The sequence below is a fragment of the Drosophila takahashii genome, chromosome 3L (genome assembly GCF_030179915.1).
Source record: "Drosophila takahashii strain IR98-3 E-12201 chromosome 3L, DtakHiC1v2, whole genome shotgun sequence".
NCBI lineage: Eukaryota > Metazoa > Arthropoda > Insecta > Diptera > Drosophilidae > Drosophila > Drosophila takahashii.
This window is the reverse complement of record NC_091680.1, coordinates 8,149,376-8,167,554: the sequence shown is the minus strand read 5'-3', so window position 1 is coordinate 8,167,554 and position 18,179 is coordinate 8,149,376. Positions and strand designations below refer to the sequence as shown.

At 46.0% G+C, this 18,179-nt stretch overlaps 5 protein-coding genes across 6 annotated transcripts in view; 3 read left to right on the top strand and 2 right to left on the bottom strand.

Moving 5' to 3' along the window:
* Nucleotides 1–401, bottom strand: part of Mi-2 (chromodomain-helicase-DNA-binding protein Mi-2 homolog) — a 29,985-nt gene extending 29,584 nt beyond the window's left edge. The window contains exon 1 of the mRNA XM_017141551.3: nt 264–401. Coding sequence (XP_016997040.2) covers nt 264–300 — 37 coding nt within the window. The 5' untranslated portion in view covers nt 301–401. The remainder of the gene's footprint in view (nt 1–263) is intronic.
* Nucleotides 402–508: 107 nt separating this feature from the next.
* Nucleotides 509–2,766, top strand: Prp3 (pre-mRNA processing factor 3). 2 transcript variants are annotated; one of them, XM_070215562.1, is made up of 3 exons: nt 509–646; nt 716–1,748; nt 1,803–2,766. In XM_070215562.1, exons 2-3 carry the CDS (start codon nt 914–916, stop codon nt 2,555–2,557), a joined length of 1,590 nt encoding a protein of 529 aa, XP_070071663.1. In that variant the 5' UTR covers nt 509–646; nt 716–913; the 3' UTR covers nt 2,558–2,766. The 2 variants fall into 2 exon arrangements, with proteins under 2 accessions (XP_070071663.1, XP_016997050.2); XM_017141561.3 differs by having other exon boundaries at nt 566–1,748.
* A 460-nt stretch (nt 2,767–3,226) lies between these two features.
* On the bottom strand, nt 3,227–4,373 carry Mtr3 (exosome complex exonuclease Mtr3). Its single transcript, XM_017141563.3, has 2 exons — nt 4,141–4,373; nt 3,227–4,081 (listed from the first exon to the last, which is right to left on the bottom strand). Exons 1-2 carry the CDS (start codon nt 4,289–4,291, stop codon nt 3,264–3,266), a joined length of 969 nt encoding a protein of 322 aa, XP_016997052.2. The 5' UTR covers nt 4,292–4,373; the 3' UTR covers nt 3,227–3,263.
* A 1,803-nt stretch (nt 4,374–6,176) lies between these two features.
* LOC108057360 (uncharacterized) lies at nt 6,177–7,050 on the top strand. The gene is made up of 2 exons (XM_017141578.2): nt 6,177–6,229; nt 6,296–7,050. The coding sequence occupies exons 1-2, from the start codon at nt 6,223–6,225 to the stop codon at nt 7,012–7,014; spliced, it is 726 nt and encodes a 241-aa protein (XP_016997067.2). The 5' UTR covers nt 6,177–6,222; the 3' UTR covers nt 7,015–7,050.
* A 472-nt stretch (nt 7,051–7,522) lies between these two features.
* On the top strand, nt 7,523–17,249 carry LOC108057432 (zonadhesin). Its single transcript, XM_017141687.3, has 11 exons — nt 7,523–7,716; nt 7,776–8,041; nt 8,685–10,526; nt 10,596–10,760; nt 10,819–10,998; nt 11,589–11,756; nt 11,816–12,004; nt 12,074–12,256; nt 12,316–12,507; nt 13,060–13,806; nt 14,829–17,249. Exons 1-11 carry the CDS (start codon nt 7,710–7,712, stop codon nt 17,217–17,219), a joined length of 6,330 nt encoding a protein of 2,109 aa, XP_016997176.2. The 5' UTR covers nt 7,523–7,709; the 3' UTR covers nt 17,220–17,249.
* The last annotated feature ends 930 nt before the right edge of the window (nt 17,250–18,179 follow it).

The following is an 18,179-nucleotide window of genomic DNA, read 5'->3' as shown; positions in this document are numbered from 1 at the left end:
ATATGTGTGGAATGGAGGAGGCGCAAAAGGCCCGAAAAAACGCGCCACACATGTAAAAATTTCACCAATAGCTGCAATTGTTAAGGGTTTCAACGGCCTTAACAAGACCATTGGCCGATTGGCATTATCGGCAAACAATAAACAATAGGAGAGGGACGTAGCACGCTGCGCGGCATTGCGGCTCTTGAACATGACCACGGTTCTGGGCCGACAAACCAAATTTTTTCACGCCGACTTTTGGCCGACTAAAACAATGCACTCACCCTGGAAATTATCGTCATTCTCTTCCTCCGATGCCATTGTAGCTGTCGAATGCAACTTTTACGCTATTTAAGCACACGAAATTGGCTTAATTTCCACAACAAATAATTAAGCACACACAGACACGACGAGAAAAAAATAGACAGTTGTAAGCGGCTTCAACAAATATGGCGGAGCGGAGAGCGACAGAGAAAAGTGAGAGAATCAGGGTTGCTAGCCGATAAAACGAGGCGAAAGGGTCACACTAACCACCGAATGACAACCCCGATTTAACAACCCTGTTCTCGTCTCGAAGAGATTTTCTTCACCCGAAAATATACAATTTGTGTGTTTTCTTTTTGCCAAATCGCTGATTTAAACAATCGAGGAATGTGCCAAGCCCTCGGTAAATAACCTTTACTTTTTAGTTCGACCCATTTAATTGCGAATTATGTCGTCCATTATCACGCGCAAGGATGGCGACGTCGACGAGCGTAAATTGTCCAAAAAGCGCGCTGCCGCCTCAGATTCCAGTGGAAATAATGGTGGTGGCGCCATCGAGGCGCCCAAGAAATCCCGCTTCGATGTGCTGGACAAGAATGGCGGTGGCGCCGGCGACCCCAAAGAGGATGCGACTGTGTCCGCCTCGCTGAGCTCCACGCAGATCAAGCTGATGATGGCCCATGCCCAGCGGGAGATCGAGGAGCGCAAGCGGGCGCTGAGCAATCTGCGGGACAAGGATCCCCTCCTGGCTTCCGTGCCCTCGATCGGCATGCCCGTGGCCCTGGCCACCCAGGCGCTGTCCAAGAAACCGACGCCCGAGGACTCCGAGAAGGCCCGTAAGATTGCCGAGCTGCAGGCGCAGATTAGGGCCAAGCTAACCGGCAATTTGGCCAATTTAATTCAACCCACTGCGGTGGCAGCTGCAGCTGCAGCCGCCGCCCAGGCGCAGGAGCGCCCGAAGCCACTGATCCTGGACGAGGAGGGACGCACTGTGGACAAGAGCGGACGAACCATCAACATACCCACGGTGACGCCGACGCTCAAAGCAAACATTCGCGCCAAGAAGCGCGAGGTGTTCCAGCGCACAACGGGGGGCTTGGGTGAGCGCGGTGAGTCGGCCACTTCTGCCCAGGATGAGGCGATCAAGTACTTTGACGACCGCATAGCCTTGAAGCCAACAGTCAGGAATAAGAGGACACTGCGGTTCCATGAACCGGGCAAATTCCAGCAGCTGGCCGAAAGGATGCGCATGAAGAGCCAGCTGGAGCGGCTGCAGAATGAGATTTCGCAGATAGCCCGCAAGACGGGCATCTCGTCGGCCACCAAGCTGGCTTTGATTGCTCCCAAGCAGGATATGCCCGACGATGTGCCGGCCATGGAGTGGTGGGACTCTGTCATACTCACCCAGGATCTGGAGACGCTGGACGAGGCTAGCGGTAAGATAAGCATTCGCCAGACGGCCATAAGCAACCTCATAGAGCACCCCACGCAAATGAAGCCGCCCAGTGAGTAGAGAACCAAAGGTTTTCTCAATAAGAACTAACATCCTTCCCTTTTAGATGAGCCCATGAAGCCCGTGTATCTGCCCGTGTTCCTCACCAAGAAGGAGCGCAAGAAGCTGCGTCGCCAGAACCGTCGGGAGGCCTGGAAGGAGGAACAGGAGAAGATTCGCCTCGGTTTGGTGGCCCCGCCAGAGCCCAAGCTGCGCATATCCAATCTAATGCGTGTCCTTGGCTCCGAGGCCGTCCAGGACCCGACCAAAATGGAACAGCATGTGCGCGAGCAGATGGCCAAGCGGCAGAAGGCGCACGAGGATGCAAACAATGCGCGCAAGCTGACCAGCGAGCAGAAGAGCGAGAAGAAGCAGCGCAAGCTCAAGGAGGACACCAGTTGCGGCGTGCATGTGAGCGTTTATCGGATTCGCGATCTGCAGGACAACCAGAGCAAGAAGTTCAAGGTGGAGACGAATGCCAAGCAGCTGCAGATGACCGGCAGTGTGGTGCTCTTCCGCGATTGCTGTGTGGTCGTCGTGGAGGGTGGGCCCAAGCAGCAGAAAAAGTATCGCCGCCTCATGCTGACGCGCATCAAGTGGGAGGAGGACCTGGCCAAGGGCAACGACGGCCAGGACGTGCCCAACTCGTGCGTGCTCGTCTGGGAGGGAACTAGTCAGCGCCGGCACTTTGGCGAGATCAAGTTTAAGATCTTCCCGATGGAGAAAATGGCCCGCGAGTTCTTTCAAAAGCACCAGGTTGAGCACTACTGGGATCTGGCCTATTCCGGGGCTGTCCTCGAGGCCTCCACGGATCAGCAGTAGACGGGGCGTTGGCTATGCCACAAAAAGCATTTTAGGATTCACTAGGTTATCTACTACCTACTACCGTACTAAAAAATTCACTTTCGAAAAGACTAAAGTCTGAATTGATGTTTTGAAGCGCTACGCACTTGATATGTTAACTTTCTCGGAGCTTTTCGGAACCTTTTGGAAGTGCAAAAATGATGAATAAACGTTTTTCCAGGACTCTACATGTTTGTTGTATCAAGTTCAACCTCTTTACTTTATGTTTTGTATGGGAAACCATTAAAAATGATCTATAAATTCAATCTTTTGTTAAAGATGGTTTATTTCTGACCAATTACTGCCTCTTCCTTTTTGGGAGTGCAAAAATTATGATTAAAAGTTTCTTCAGAACTCTACTTATTTGTTGTATCACTTTCGGTACTTTTTTTTAATTTTTTAACCTCTTTACTTTATGTTATGTATGGCAAACCAGTAAAAATGATCTACAAATTCAATCTTTTGTTAAAGATGGTTTATTTCTGACCAATTACTGCCTCTTAAAGTAAGGATCTTCCTTTTCGGAACCTTTTGGAAGATAAAAAATTATGAATAAAAATTTCTCCAGGACTCTACATGTTTGTTTTGTCACTTTCGGTACTTTTCAAGTATGTTATGCATGGAAAACCAGTCAAAATTATATATAAATTCAATATTTTCTTAAAGATGGTTTATTTCTGACCAATTACTGCCTCTTAACGTAAGGATCTTCCTTGATATTGGACTGTATAAACTCGTCCAGACCTTGCGTCTTCAGCTTATCGATGATTTCCCCCAACCGCTGATCCTCCAGAGCGCTCTCGGCCTTCTCGCGCAGATCCAGTTCGTGCTGCTCCTTGACCCGCTTGGTCAGGACGCCTCTGACCAGTTGTCGCAGCGACTTGTTGATGGCCAGCGTGTAGTCGAGCAGCTTGACGTAGGTGTCGGGACTCAAGTATCCGCACTGCTGGCACTGGGCAATCTGTTCGAAGGTGTCCATGCTGGCGGTGATAATCAGACCGTGCTCCTGGATGGACGATACGTTGTTGCTGTTGCTGCGACGCTTTAGCAGCAGCTGCTCCACCTTGGCGCTGGGATTGAGAAAGACGTGATCCCGATAGATGCAGGCCGTTGAGGCTGTAATCAAGTCGTAGGTGGATATGCCGCACTCCACCAACGCTACGCCGCAGCAATTGATGGCCGTGCTGAGCAGGCAGCCATCGTCGTCCAGAATGAGCACCCGTATGTCCAGCTGGAAGTTGAGGAACTCCGTCCGGCAGACAACCGGCTCCATTGCCTTGGTCAGCATGCTGCCCAGGTGGCGCTCCCGCTCCGGCACCGTCTCCAGATCCCCCGTGGCAAAGGCGGCAAAGTTCACATAGCAATTGAGCACGCCCATGTTCATCCGACGGGCGCTGGCGCGGATTAGCTCCTTTGGCGGGGCCACAATGGCCAGGACCTTGGTGTTTCCGTACTCCATGTACGCGGAGCCCCTCACGGTGGTCAGGACGCCGGCGCGAATGACTGCAAGTAGATATTATCTATTAAACAATTAACATTATTTAGGGATCTCTTCAACAAACAGGTGTTTCTGGGTTCCAGTTTGGTGGGTTCCTTCGCCGGCTTTTCTAGGCTCTCGAAGAAATCCTCGCCGTCCTGCGGCGTTGTGTAGAGCTCCTCCTCAATGGAGGCCCCATCGAGCAGGCTGTTTTTGGTCTGGGTCACCCTTAACATTATATTTGACTGCCCTTTTAAATTGAATCAAAAACAAACTAATCAACAACAAACTAAATTCACATGTGGGCCCAGGAATATGGGCTTACTTATTTTGTTTGAAATACCGGTCTGGTATTTTTGTAAAGTTTTAGTATATTTCAGCATGTAAATCGTTTTAAAATACCATTATGGTTATCGGATTTAAAATTTGTGCGCCAAAACATCCCTTCTTCCTTATTCGCACTTTCAGAGTTTTTATTTGACTTTTAAATGCATTGTGTAGTAGGAATAATAGATAAAAGAGAAATATATAAAAAAATCCAATTTAAATAATGCATAATTTTGCATATTTTATGCAAATATGCAAACAAAATAAAATAAACTATATTTTTTTTGAAACGAACTTTGGTGTTTTCGGAATTAATCTATCTTTTTCCTATAAAAATATGCAGATATGCTAAATCCGAGGTCTAATTATTACCCATATAAACCTACTTAAGTTTGAACATCAAGTGTTCTTGGAAATTAAAGTTCTGCCCTGATTAACTTAAGTCAGATTCATATCCCATGGGCCAATTGATAGGAATGACTCTGCCACCAACCCAGAAGCGAACACTTCGGAATAACCTCTGTCCTGTCGAATTATGTCGCCAAATTTATGAATGCGTGCTGACAGATTATTACATTTAACTGCCGAAACGTGGTTACATGTGATTTAAGAAGGAATTTTTAAAGAATTTTCACGAATTTTAAGTAAAAACCTAATTCTTAGAAAAAAAATAAATAAATTGGCTCATTTATGTCCTTAAATTTTTTTACGACTTAAAAAGAACTATATAATATTGTAAATAAATTAAAGCCAAATAAAAAGTAAAACTAGTTTTTTACTAAATATTATTAAGATGCGCACTACCTACATTTAGATGTTGACCTACATTGGAATGGCAAATTTTTTGACATTTTGAATGAGGGTCATTCCACATTCATTAAATGAGAATTATTTTGAATTTTCTAAGAATTATAAATAACAAAATTTAACTACCACAAATTTAATAATATCAAAATAAATTGGCTTTTAAAGAACTATAAAACTTTTAAACAGTATATATCAAAGCGAAAGGACAAATAAAGGCTAAACTAAAATATAAAAAGTAAGCGATTGTAGTGTGGTATTGGGGGATGTCCGAAATAGAACGGAAAAACACCTTTAGTACATGTAATAACAGGTGATACAAAAAACAAATTAGGTGCTTATATAATAAAGCATTATCTTATCAAAGAAGACATTAAACTGTTGTTAAGTTCTCATGACTCAGATAGGTCTGGTACCAAGAAATATCTCTTTCTGATTATGGGGAACCCGCATTATCAATAAAAACCGATACATACTTTCGCACAAATATAATCCTTGGAGTTACAACGTTTATGATCATATTTATTTTCATTCTGTTCTTTTGTTTTTAACGTAAACACTGTATTCGTAATTCTAATTGTTTCTTATCAAAGAATCGTTATCTGGTCTGTTATTGCTTTCAATTAATATTAATACCAAATCATTAACGATTTAATTATTTTATCTTGAAAGAGTGCCTAATTACTGGAAATAACCCCTCGAATTAAAAAGTGTTTCTTTTATTTAACTAATGAAAATAAAATTGATACTTTGGTTTGTGATGATAAACTGTAACTGTAATATCAAAAATAACTATGCTTTCATAAATTTTGTTGTGTGTATGCTAATTATATACCTTTTTTTTTAACTCACAACTCCTTATCAAAGAAGTTATTGCGGTCTTATCATATTTGATTAAGATAGTGATGATGAGAACATTTTGGTGTCTTGTTGTATGCTAATTAAAGGCTGAAACAGATGCAGTTTGAAATGGTATAAATGCACCGTCGATAGGGAACTTTTCATTGGGTTTTCCAGTTGACCGATCGTTGCTACGATGAGATGTAAGTACCGGATGAGAAACTTATCAATATCCTTTAACGTTCAAGACAATCGTTTTTGGGTTTCAGTGGTCTGGATATTGATGTCCTTGCAGCTTATGCTCCTGGCAACTGCTCTCAGTGCCAGACAATGTGTGACGCCGACTGCTACGCCAACACCTTCAGAGGATCCCGACGAACCCACTGACGATCCATGGGATCCCACAGATGATTCATCTGAAGATCCCTCGGATCCAACTGATGAGCCCTCGGATCCAACCGGAATATCAACTGAAAGGCCTTCCACTACCTCAACCCCTGAAAATCCTTCGGATCCCACGGATCAACCAACTGGAGAAACATCTAATCCCTCCGATCCCACCGAAAACCCATCAGAGCCAACGGGAGAACCCAGTGAAGAACCATCCTCCCCAACCGGTCAAACCCCTGAAAATCCCACTGATTCCCCTACTCTACCAACTGAAGAACCATCAGAAGAACCTAACGATCCGACGGGGGTAACAACTGACGTTCCCTTGGATCCAACTGGAGAGTCATCCAGTCCCTCAGAGAAACCAACTGAAGATCCCACAAATCAAAGTGAACCAACGAATGCCACAACCCAGACTACGCCCGGTGTAAATGCAGATGCCTCGTGCAGGACTCATCAGGGAGTCCAGTTCCTGCCACATCCGTACGATTGTCATCTATACATTCACTGCGATGGCGACGTGGGCTACGTCCGGGATTGTCCGAGTGATCTGTTCTGGAATTCAATCGAACAGACTTGCGACAAGACCTGCGCCTAGAGAAATATAGAACTTAGAATAGCATGCTCTCAAAAATTTGCCTTTTTGATTCCCACACACAAAAAAAAGCACGTCGCCGTAAAATCGATAAGTCCAGGTAATTTTCTGGTTATTCCTACTCATATCGTTTTTACCTGAAGTATTCATAAAATTTACATTAAATAATATCATTTTGCCGAATTCTCTCTCTCGGAGATTCTCTAACTTCGAAAAAGAGCGCAAAAATCAATATGGCGAGCAAAATGACATGAGTGGAAGCGAGAAAGACGTATTCGAAATTCGAACTGACGTACTTCAAAAGCATGTTTTCTCGCCCGCACAAGTATATGTTTTGTTCGACCGTATCACATTTACCTGGCCCCATATCAAGTTAAAAATGATCTTAAAAAAGGTCAAATTGACCTACGATTCATATCGATTTTTTTTGGGCGCAGTGATCTTGAGCTTGAACACGGCCATGTTCGTGACATTCATTCATTCACAGAATTTTGGGGTGTGGTTACTTCCAGGAACTACAATGCCCGAAGTTCACACCCCACTTAGACTGACACGATGGGGCCGTGTCTAACATGATCAACATAATTGACGGAGATAAGGTTGACTAACTAATGATGGTATATAAAAGGCTTTAAATTTTTGGCAATGATGCAGAGTACATCTCGATCATCACAAGCGGAATAAGACAAGTGAACAAGATGAAAGGTAAGCAAGTGCAGGAAGGATCTTCCTAGTAGACTCTGAGTAACCTTTCCCGCCTCCAGTTACTCTGCTAGCTGTGGTGGCACTCACTACAGTGGCCGCCCTCGTCGGTGCAGCCGATCCTGAATGTGTTTACCGGAAGATTCGAGGTCTCTCGACGCACTGGCCGAAGCCCTCGAGCTGTTCCAGCTACTACCGCTGCTCCTCGAAGAACACCGTGCGCACGGTGACGTGTCCTTTGGGCAAGGAGTACAATCCCAAGACGGGCCGATGCTCCACCGCAGGACGAGGTCTCTGCAAGCTGAGCCTGGTGGCCCCCCTGGCCGAGGTGGGTTAACTTTTAGGGTACCTTTTTATACCCGTTACTCGTAGAGTAAAAGGGTATATTGTATTCGTGCAAAAGTGTGTAAAAGGGAGAGAAAGAGTTGATCTTGGTGAGATCTCGGAAACTACAAAAGCTAGAAGGTTGCGATTTCCCACACATATTCTTGAGCTTCCCACGCAGCGTAAGTTTATTTCAGCCGAGCGCCACGCCCCCTCTAACGCCCACAATCGCCCACTAGGGGCTGTCCATATATTACGTAATCACGATTTCGGCGATTTTTGACCCCCCATGTAATCAATTCTTCATAAAAAAAAAATTTGCACTAGAGTAATCATTTAGTGGCCCCCCCCCCCCTAGATGATTACCTAATATATGGACAGCCCCCTAACGATTTTAAAATGTGTCTGACGCCCACACCTTGAAAGATTTCCGAGAAGTATAAATGCAGTTTTGTTGTGTATATTTATACCTATTGAAATGTAGAAGACATTTTTCAAATCGGACCATTCTTTAAAAAGTTATGCGCAATCAAAAAAATGTTATATATCCCTCGCACTTCCTTTAGCCGAGTGACGGGTTTTAGATAGTCGAAACTATAGCGTTCTCTCTTGTTAAGCCCTAATTCAATACCTCTTATACCCAACAGACCACCAATGTGTGTTCCGCCGAGGTGAACGGCGCCTATCTGGCCAGGAGTGGCTATTGCGGCGAGTTCTACATCTGCGACGAGCAGCAGGCCTTCGCCCAAAAGTGCGACTCCGGTAGCTACTTCAATGAGACCCTAAGTGCCTGTGTTCCGGATACGAACTCCACCTGCTGGCAGAACCTGTGCATCGGCAAGACGAGCGGTGTCTTTGTGGAAAATGAGCAGAACTGCGGCAGCTACTATGTGTGCTCCGATTCGGAGGCCACCCTGCAAACTTGCCCCTCGGGCAGCTACTTCAACACTTCGGTGGACGCCTGTACCGTGGATGTGGGCAACAAGGAGTGCTGGGTTAACTACTGCATTGGTAAGACCGATGGTTCGGCTGTGGCGGATGAGTCCAGCTGCACAGCGTTTTACGTGTGCTACGGCAACACGGCCACTGCTCAGGAATGTCCCGAGGGTAGTCACTTTGAAAAGGACTCAGATTGGACCTGTGTGCCTGGCGATTGCACTACGGAGTCACCCTGCGATGATACGACTACCTCAACCACTGAACCCTGTGATGATATCACAACCACTACAACTGAACCTTGCGATGATTTGACGACTACAACCACCGAACCCTGTGATGAGTTGACCACGGAGCCACCTACCTCCTGCGATTGTGGTGACATCAAGAACGCCGAGTTCGTTCCCGATAAGGAGAATTGCCGCAAGTACTACATCTGCATTGATGGTGAACTGGTGACCGGAGATTGCGGCAAGGGCAACTTGTTCAACGAAACCCTGAGTGTTTGTCAGGTGGATGATAATAACCAATGCTGCGTGGCGGATTGCACAGAAGGGGCAACGAAACTGGATGTCCAGGACTGCACCAAGTACTTCAAGTGCCAGAGTGCCGACTGGACTTCCCTATCCTGTCCGGCAGGAAGTTACTTCAATGTGACCCTCGAGACCTGCGAAGTGGACGAGAAATACGTGTGCATTGAAGCTCCAACTACTAGGCAATGCAATGCTCGAGATCCTGTGGCCAGCGGAGCAAATTGCTGGAGCTACCAGGTCTGCATCGATGGATTGTGGGAGGAGGAGACCTGCCTGGCTGACTACTACTTCGATGCCTCCGCGGGCATTTGCCGACCGGATACGGACAACAAGTGTCCCGAGAACCGATCGCGACACAAGAGAAGCCTCGAGGATTGCACCTGCGAGGGAGGCATCGAGCAGGGAGCGATCATCAGCCATCCCACCGATTGCGACAAGTATCAGATCTGCGAGAATGGACAGCTGGTCACGGGCCTGTGCGGCGTGGGCAATCTCTTCAAGAACTGCAGCGGCGTCTGTGCGCCAGACACCAAGGCCACCTGCTGGGTGTGCTTCAATAAGCCGAATGGCTACCAGATGCCCAATCCCACCGACTGCACCAGCTACCTGACCTGCTGGAACGGCCTGGCCACGGAGCACTCTTGCGGCGCGGATGAGTATTACAATGGCAATGGTGACTGCGTGCCCGACTTGAATGCCAAGTGCATCAATCCCTGCACCTGTGCCAATGGCAATGTGGCCCATCCCATTTGCACCGAGTACTTCCAATGCACCGACGGTGTTGCCCAGGTGGTCGAGTGTCCCTCGGGCGAGGCCTTCGATTCCGAGACTGGTCTCTGCTCCGCCAGCGTGGAGTGCTCGGCCAAGAACTGCGCCACCGCCTCCGATGGCACCACCTATGCCGTTGCTGGGGATCCCAGCAAGTTCTACCTGTGCCTCAACCAGGAGGCAACCATCGTAGCCTGTCCGGCCAACACCGCCTACACTGCTACTCTGGGCATCTGCAAGACGGTACCCAGTGTAAGTTACCTACTTAACTTAACTTAGGAATGATTAATATAATATCTTTACTCAAAAAAAAAACTATAGAACGACTGCGATCAGACCGTTTGCAAGACTGCCGCCGTGGACTCCACTTACCCCTCCCAGAATAATGACAATTCTACTTTCTGCGTTTGCCTAGACGATGGTGGCTATCTGGAATCCTGCCAAACTGGCTGGTTCTACGATGAAACTCTGGATATCTGCACTTTCGTAAGTAGCCGGCGAAATAAGATTGTGAGAAATATCCAATGGTCTAACCCCTTTACAGCCGGGCAACTGCGAACCGCAGATCTGCAGCGGAGAGTCGGAGTACTACGTGTCCCCGGACTACGAGGATCCCAATAGCTTCTGCCTGTGCCGCGCCGGCGAACCCGTCTCAGTGCCCTGTCCCCGGGGCTACACCTTCGATAGCGAGGAGCTCGAGTGCGTGCTCATTCCTCAACCAGATGTGAGTATTGGGATTGGAAGGGTTTGGAAAAAACTTGTTTTATTAACATGTTAAATGTCAAAGTGTTAAGTTCAAAAAAAGTTATTGACTTGTGTGTACAAAATTGTATCCTACTTATGTTAGAAACATAAATAGCACACACATGTCATTGGTGTTATTTACACGACTGGTTTTTTACACAGCGTGCTTTTAGCACAATGAGTTTTTGATATTAAAGTGTCATAATTGTATGTTGGAACTGAAAAATGCTCGGTTTTTTAGAGTATTAGAATTCATATATGCTTTGAAACTGTTAAATCTTACATTTTTCATTTTCCCTTCGACTCGTTAATGTCAGAGAATTGTAATTTTCATTTGTGTTAAAAAGACAGTGTGTAAAAAACCTGTTGTGTTAAAAACTATTGTGTAAAAAACACAAGTGAGCTGTGTGTGTTAACAATTATTTTTCACATCTTAACACTTTTGTATTTGACACACATGTCAAAGATTTTGCTCACAATGTAACATACAATCTTTCATGTTTTTAACATATGTGTCAATTTCCGAACCCTGCGGAAAACCATATAGTAATTTATCTTATCCCCTTAAAGCCTCGTTGTTGCCGCAATATTTGTGTGGGCCATTCGGACTTCGACACTGTTCCCGCCGCGGAGACTACCGATGGCTTCTGCCTCTGCGTGGATGAGGTTCCCAAGTACGTTAGCTGCCCGGATAATACCGAATACGACAAGGAGCTGGGCTACTGCACGAGCACTGGGGTACGTTTATTTAGATGGTTCTGTGGTCCAATCATCCTTAATGGATTTTCTTCCTGCAGGAGGAAGGCACTTGCGCTGTGAATGACTGCGATACCACCACTTGTGAGAAGGAATCCGACTACTATACCTTCCCCGTGGAGGGCGAGCCATCCGGTTTCTGCTATTGCCTGAACTACTGCCCCATCTATTACGCCTGTCCCGGTGAACTGGTCTATGACGAAGAGTTGGGAATTTGCAAGGAAGCAGTGGTGAGTTGGGATCGGAGAACCCTAGATCTATTACCTTCTTAATTATTACTATCATTAATTCCACCCCAGGATCCCTGTGTTGTGCCCAAGTGCAATGCCGAGAAATGTGACGTCCTGGCGGAGTACACTCCATATCCACCCAACGAAGGCTTGGATGGCTTCTGCTATTGCAACGGCGGCCTGCCCATCTTTTATCCCTGTGACGAAGGAATGGAATTTAATGAAAACCTGGGAATTTGCAAAAAGCCCGAGGTAAGACGGGAATGTCCTTGTAATGAAGCCTTCTTAAGTTAATCTTGTAATATTTCCAGGATGGCTGCGTGACTGCCTTGTGCGATGCTGCCAAGTGCTCCACCATGGACGATTACGTGCCCTTCCCAACGACCGGGGCCACCGATGATAGCGCTTCCTTCTGCTACTGCAATGGCGATGAGGTCTACCTAGCCGAGTGCAGTCCCGAAATGGTGTTCGTTGAGGATCTGGGACGATGTGCAGTTGTGGCGGTAAGTTATTATCTTCAAAGTAATATATTTACAGTGTGTTACAAAAGTGTTAGAATTTGAAAAATAATTGTAAGCACACACAGCTCACTTGTGTTTTTTACACAATGTGTTATTAACACGACGTGTTTTTTACACACTGTTTTTTTACCACAAATGAAAAAAACTCATTGTGAAATTGACACACATGTTAAGAACATGAAAAATTGTATTTTACAGTGTGTTACAAAAGTGTTAAAATGTGAAAAATAATTGTTAGCACACACAGCTCACTTGTGTTTTTGACACAATGTGTTATTAACACGACGTGTTTTTTACACACAATGAGTTTTTTCATTTGTGGTAAAAACACGCTGTGTAAAAAACACGTCGTGTAAACAACACAAATGACATGTATGTGTTATTTAAGTTTCTAACATATGTAGGATACATATGTAGGATAAAATAATTTTTTTTTTAACTTAACACTTTGACATTTAACATGTTAATCACACAAGTTTATTTTGCTATTTTCCGAACCCAGATATATTTATTAACTTCTCGGTTATTTCTTAGGCCTCCGAGTGCATTTGCGAGGCGGGTCAATGCACTGAAAGCGATGACTACCAATCCTATCCGGCCCTGACAACCACCGATGGCTTCTGCTTGTGCGTGGCCGGAACTCCGGTCTTCAAGGATTGTCCAGAGGGCAGTAGCTACAACAACGTCTTGGGTGCCTGCCTGGTGGCCGCCAAGATCGATGCAGCCATTCTCTGCGATTCCACGAGATGCCACAGCCGAGCCCTTTTGGCCACCACTTTCGCAGCCACCAATACGAGCAGTGGCTACTGCAGCTGCCAGGAGGTGGGAGTCTCCACCTTCACCAGTTGTGCCGATGAGCATGTCTACGAGGAGGAAGCGGGTGCCTGTGTGATTGAGGCCTGCGACTATACCAACTGCCTGAACAAAGCCAACTTCGATACGTTTGCGGCCAAGAACGACACCGAAGGATTCTGCTCCTGCGAGGGTGCGGCCACCTTCCACAAGTGCCAAACGGGACACACATTCGACAAGGCCCAGGGCATTTGTAGGCTGAAGGAGGCCCTGGCGATGATCTCTTGCAATTTGAAGGAATGCCTGAGGCGCGGCCAATTCGAGCCCTTTGCCGCCGAGAACACCAAGGAGGGATTCTGCTCCTGCGATGACCAGGACCGCATCACGGTCACCTATCATCCCTGCTCAGCGGGCCACCTCTTTGCCCCCGAACTTGGCGTCTGCCGGGATCACAGCGTCCAGAAGCGTTCCGTGGAGGCGGAGGAAAACGTAAGGTCCCTCTCCTTGTTCAAGAAATTCTTCCCGAAACTCTTCTAGGCCTCTAGCTCTTTAGCTCGCCCTCTATACTATACTCTTTTATACATTAGTTGTTATTTATGAGTTACGATTTATGTGAATGTTCCGCTTGTTCCACTTCTATACGTATTGAATACCCCATAATGTACTTTACCCTTTTATGCTCGACAATAAATTCAAAATAGATGAATTACCAAATTTCGGCTTTTCATTTGTGTGCCTATAGAATGGAACATGTGGATTTCGTGGATTTTACAGAAAAGGTAAAGGGGATTTTTTTTAATTTAAGTGTTTAGTCTTGTTTGTTTTCAAACCCATTTCATACAGCACCGATAAAAAAAAAGTAGTAAGTCACTAAATTTCATAATAAATTTTAACACTTTCGCTTTGAATCTAAAGTTTTACAAATGTGCATTTTAAGAAACTTAAACTTTAATTTGGTTTTTTAATTATTTATCATTAATCAAAAATGCTCTAAGTTTATTTGACTAAAATGGTATTTAATAATTTCTAGCTCGTTTTACACATTTTCAAATACTGAAAAAATATATATTTTTTTTTTAATTTACAAGGAATTGTTAAAATATATTAGCTTAAATTGTAATAGTAATTTAAAATTTGTTTTATTTTTATTTTTTTTTATTTTTTTTATTTTTTTTATATTTTTTTCTGATTTTGTGTTTGTATTTTTTTCATTTTTATTTTTATTTTTATTTTTATTTTTATTTTTATTTTTATTTTTATTTTTATTTTATTTTTATTTGTATTTTTATTTTTATTTTTTTTATGCCAACGCTACAAGCTTCGAGCTTATTTATTAATGTGCTAGTCACAAAATAGTATAAAGAAATACTTAATTTTTTTTTTTTAATTAGTGATTTGACTTGACCTAATCATTATAATATTCCCTTGCTTATCCATTTCTATTGTTTCCCATCCCCTCAATACAATTTAAATGTATTTAATTTAATTCACCCCCACTTTTGTCTTTCCAGACTTGCGACTTGGACGAGAAGCGTTCGGTGCCAGCGAACTGCTCCCAGTACGAGGTGTGCATCGATGGCCACTGGCGGCGACGCACTTGCTCCGACCAGCGTTACTACAATCCGGAGCAGCAGCGATGCCTGGAGCCGCGGGACGACCTGGTCTGTGCCTACGCCAGGGTATCCAATCTGCCCGCCTGCAGCAATGTCAGCGAATCCCAGACGGTGGTGGCCAAAAGTGGCAACTGCCTGCAGTACTTCCGCTGCTCCGGTGGCAAGTGGCGCCTGCGCAGCTGCCCCAGGCAGCACTACTACTCTCCTGCGATCGGCTCCTGTCTGCCGCTGCCGAGGGGCCAGGAGCAGCAGGACAGGAATCAAACCATGTGCAGTTGGCCCAGTAATTCCTCTCCAGATTGCCAGCACCTGGCAGTGCGTCCTTCCATTGCCGGCGGCTGTCAGAGCTACCTGATGTGCCTGGACAACTCCTGGTGGCTGCATCAGTGTCCCCTGGGCATGTACTTTAGCCGGCAGCTCAACTACTGTCTGCCCAATGATGGGGGGCAGTGCTCGCTGCCCAAGGAGCAGGTGAACTGCTTCAGGGGAGACAGCAGATCCCTGGTGGGCAGTTGCCATAGCTACGAGTTGTGCGGGGAGAATGGTCAGTGGATAAGGAGACGCTGCCAGGAGAGGGAGCAATTCGAACCCCTGCTGGGATGTGTGCCCAGCGATGGAAGCTGCCAGGCTAATGGGATGCGGAGGATCTGCCGGGAGGGCGAGTTGCGTGCTCAGTTAGGGAAGAACTGCTCGCAGACATTCCTCTACTGCGAGGCGGAGGAATGGCATCTGGGCAGCTGCCTGAGGGGTCACAGCTTTGCTGGCGATCTCAACAAGTGCCAATTGCAATCGCAATGTCAGCTTAAAATCAGGGATCTCCCCTCGCCGGATAACCTTTGTCTGGGTCAGTCGGATGGCCTAAGTGTCGCCGATCCCTCGGATTGCACGAGATTCTACCTCTGCCTGCAGCAAGTTCCTGCGATCCTGCAGAGCTGCTCCTCCGGCAGCTTCTTTGACTCCCGCGAGGGTTACTGCCGACCCAACGATGGCTCCTGCCAGCTGGCCATCTGCTCGGGACTGGAGGATGGCAGGCTGGTGGCCCATCCCAAGGACTGCCGCTCCTACTACAGCTGCTCCAGCCAGAATGGAACCAGGCTGATCCAATGCGATGAGGGTCAGTACTTCCACAGCCTGCTCTCCGTTTGCCGCGTGGATCATGGACAGTGCAGAAATATATCCAATGAGGAGGAAAAGAAAGGTGGAACCAATCTATGCTCCGGTCTCCATGGAGTGAGAAGACCCCACGAACTCTACTGCAATTTGTACTATGCCTGCGTCAAGGGATTGGCCATTCCCGTCGAGTGTCCCTTTCAGCATCAGTTCAATCCAGTGCTATCCATTTGTGAGCCCGAATCGCAGGCCCTTCAACCATGTCCCAATGGTCAGCTGGAGGGGAATGTCAGCTATGTCTACAGTTGTGGCAGCCTGCCAGATGGCAGCTTCCTGGCCAATCGGACCGACTGCACCCGGTACTTCATCTGCGCCGGGGGAGTGGCCACCGCCCAGCGATGTTCAGCGGGCAGCTTCTTTGATTCAGAGCAACTACTTTGCCTGACGGACGACGGCTCCTGTCCGCTGGTGGAAACGGTGCCCGATGATGACGATGAAAACCCAAACAACCAGCATGTTCCTCCAGATCCTCTCGTTTGCGAGGGCAAACATGGCTATATTATGCCCGATCCGGCCAATTGCAATAACTTTTATCTGTGCGTCTCGGGAAAACTGCGCCATGAGCTCTGCTACACGGACTACTTCTTCAACGCGACATTGCAGCAGTGTCAGGGGTACGAGGTCAACTCGGATGGGGATTTAATGACAGAGAAACCAATGGAATCCCAACAGGAGGAAAGGGCGGCGGCGACTGGGATCTGCAAGGATGCGGCCACCACTTTTGCCGGAATATGTGGAGTCATAGGAAATGGAGCCTCGGTGGCGGAGCAGGGTGACTGCAGGCGATACACCAGCTGCGAGGAGGATGAGCCCGTTTCCCAGCGATGTCGCAATGGCGAGAGTTTCGACAGCCTTTTGGGAATCTGTCGCCAGAACGACGGCACTTGCCTCATGGAGAACGGCGAACGGGTGGGCGTGTGCAACGGAAAGCACGGTCAACTGGCCCGGGATGCGGACAACTGCCGGGGATACTTCACCTGCGTGCATGGCCAGAAGATCGAGGGAGAGTGCGCCCAGGGAGAGATGTTCAACCGGCTGACCAGCAGCTGCGAACTGGATGCACTGCAGCAGTGCAAGAGCTCCACGGACGAGGTGATCAGCGGCGACAATCTGGGTTAAATTGGAGGATCGAAAGGGGTTTTAGTTAAGTCAAACTTATGGTGGTGGTTGAATAATATAAAATACGAAAAAAGGCACTATTAGGAGGTTTAAGGTCGTTTTCTTGTCCGTTCGTTGTCCGTTGTCCGTTGTCCGTTAAAAACTTGTAATCGTATGGGAAATCAGAGTTTTAACCCTACTTTAAATTTAAATGTGACGGACGAGAAAACGGTCTTTAAAGATTTTACTAAAAAATCAGAAGATTTTCAAAATCAAAATAATTTATTGAAGAATTGAATTATTCATGTACCCAAATCAAAGATTCGATTTTGTTGTTTCGCAATAAAACTCAAGCACATTTCCCTATTTTTCCACTTTCTTAAGTGCTTTGCAACATTATCATATAACATTTTAAAAACTTAAGTACAATAAAATTAATATAAAACAACAATTATAAATTTGTGATATAGAAATTCTGTATAATATACGTATCAATCCAAAATAGATATATAGATTTTTAGACGATAAGTGAATCATCCCGTGAACGATTGACATTTCTGGCCAGCAACAATAAGATCTAGAATATTGCCTTATAAGAGGCCTCTAATGTGACCTAAATGTTCTCAACTGACGTAACTGACGCAACATCGAAAACAAATAAGTGCTATTTGCCTACTTCAATTCTCGAACTCAACTTGTATTTTACCAACAAAACGATAGTGTCAATCAAAGACAAAGGAGGCCGAAAAACGGCCGAAATCAACACGCACTAACCCCTGAAATAAGAAAATTAGGCAAGGTTTTTAGAGTTATTAATGACGTGCATTCAATCAAAATAGACTCCCAGCCACACAACATACGAGCACCAGACAATGTCGCATATAACTCTATTTTTATGGTCACGAATTTGCGGCTGTAATCATCAAGGGGTTCGTTGCTTAGGGCGCCCCTGGGATAGCTTCATTCAAGCCCAAAATTAAT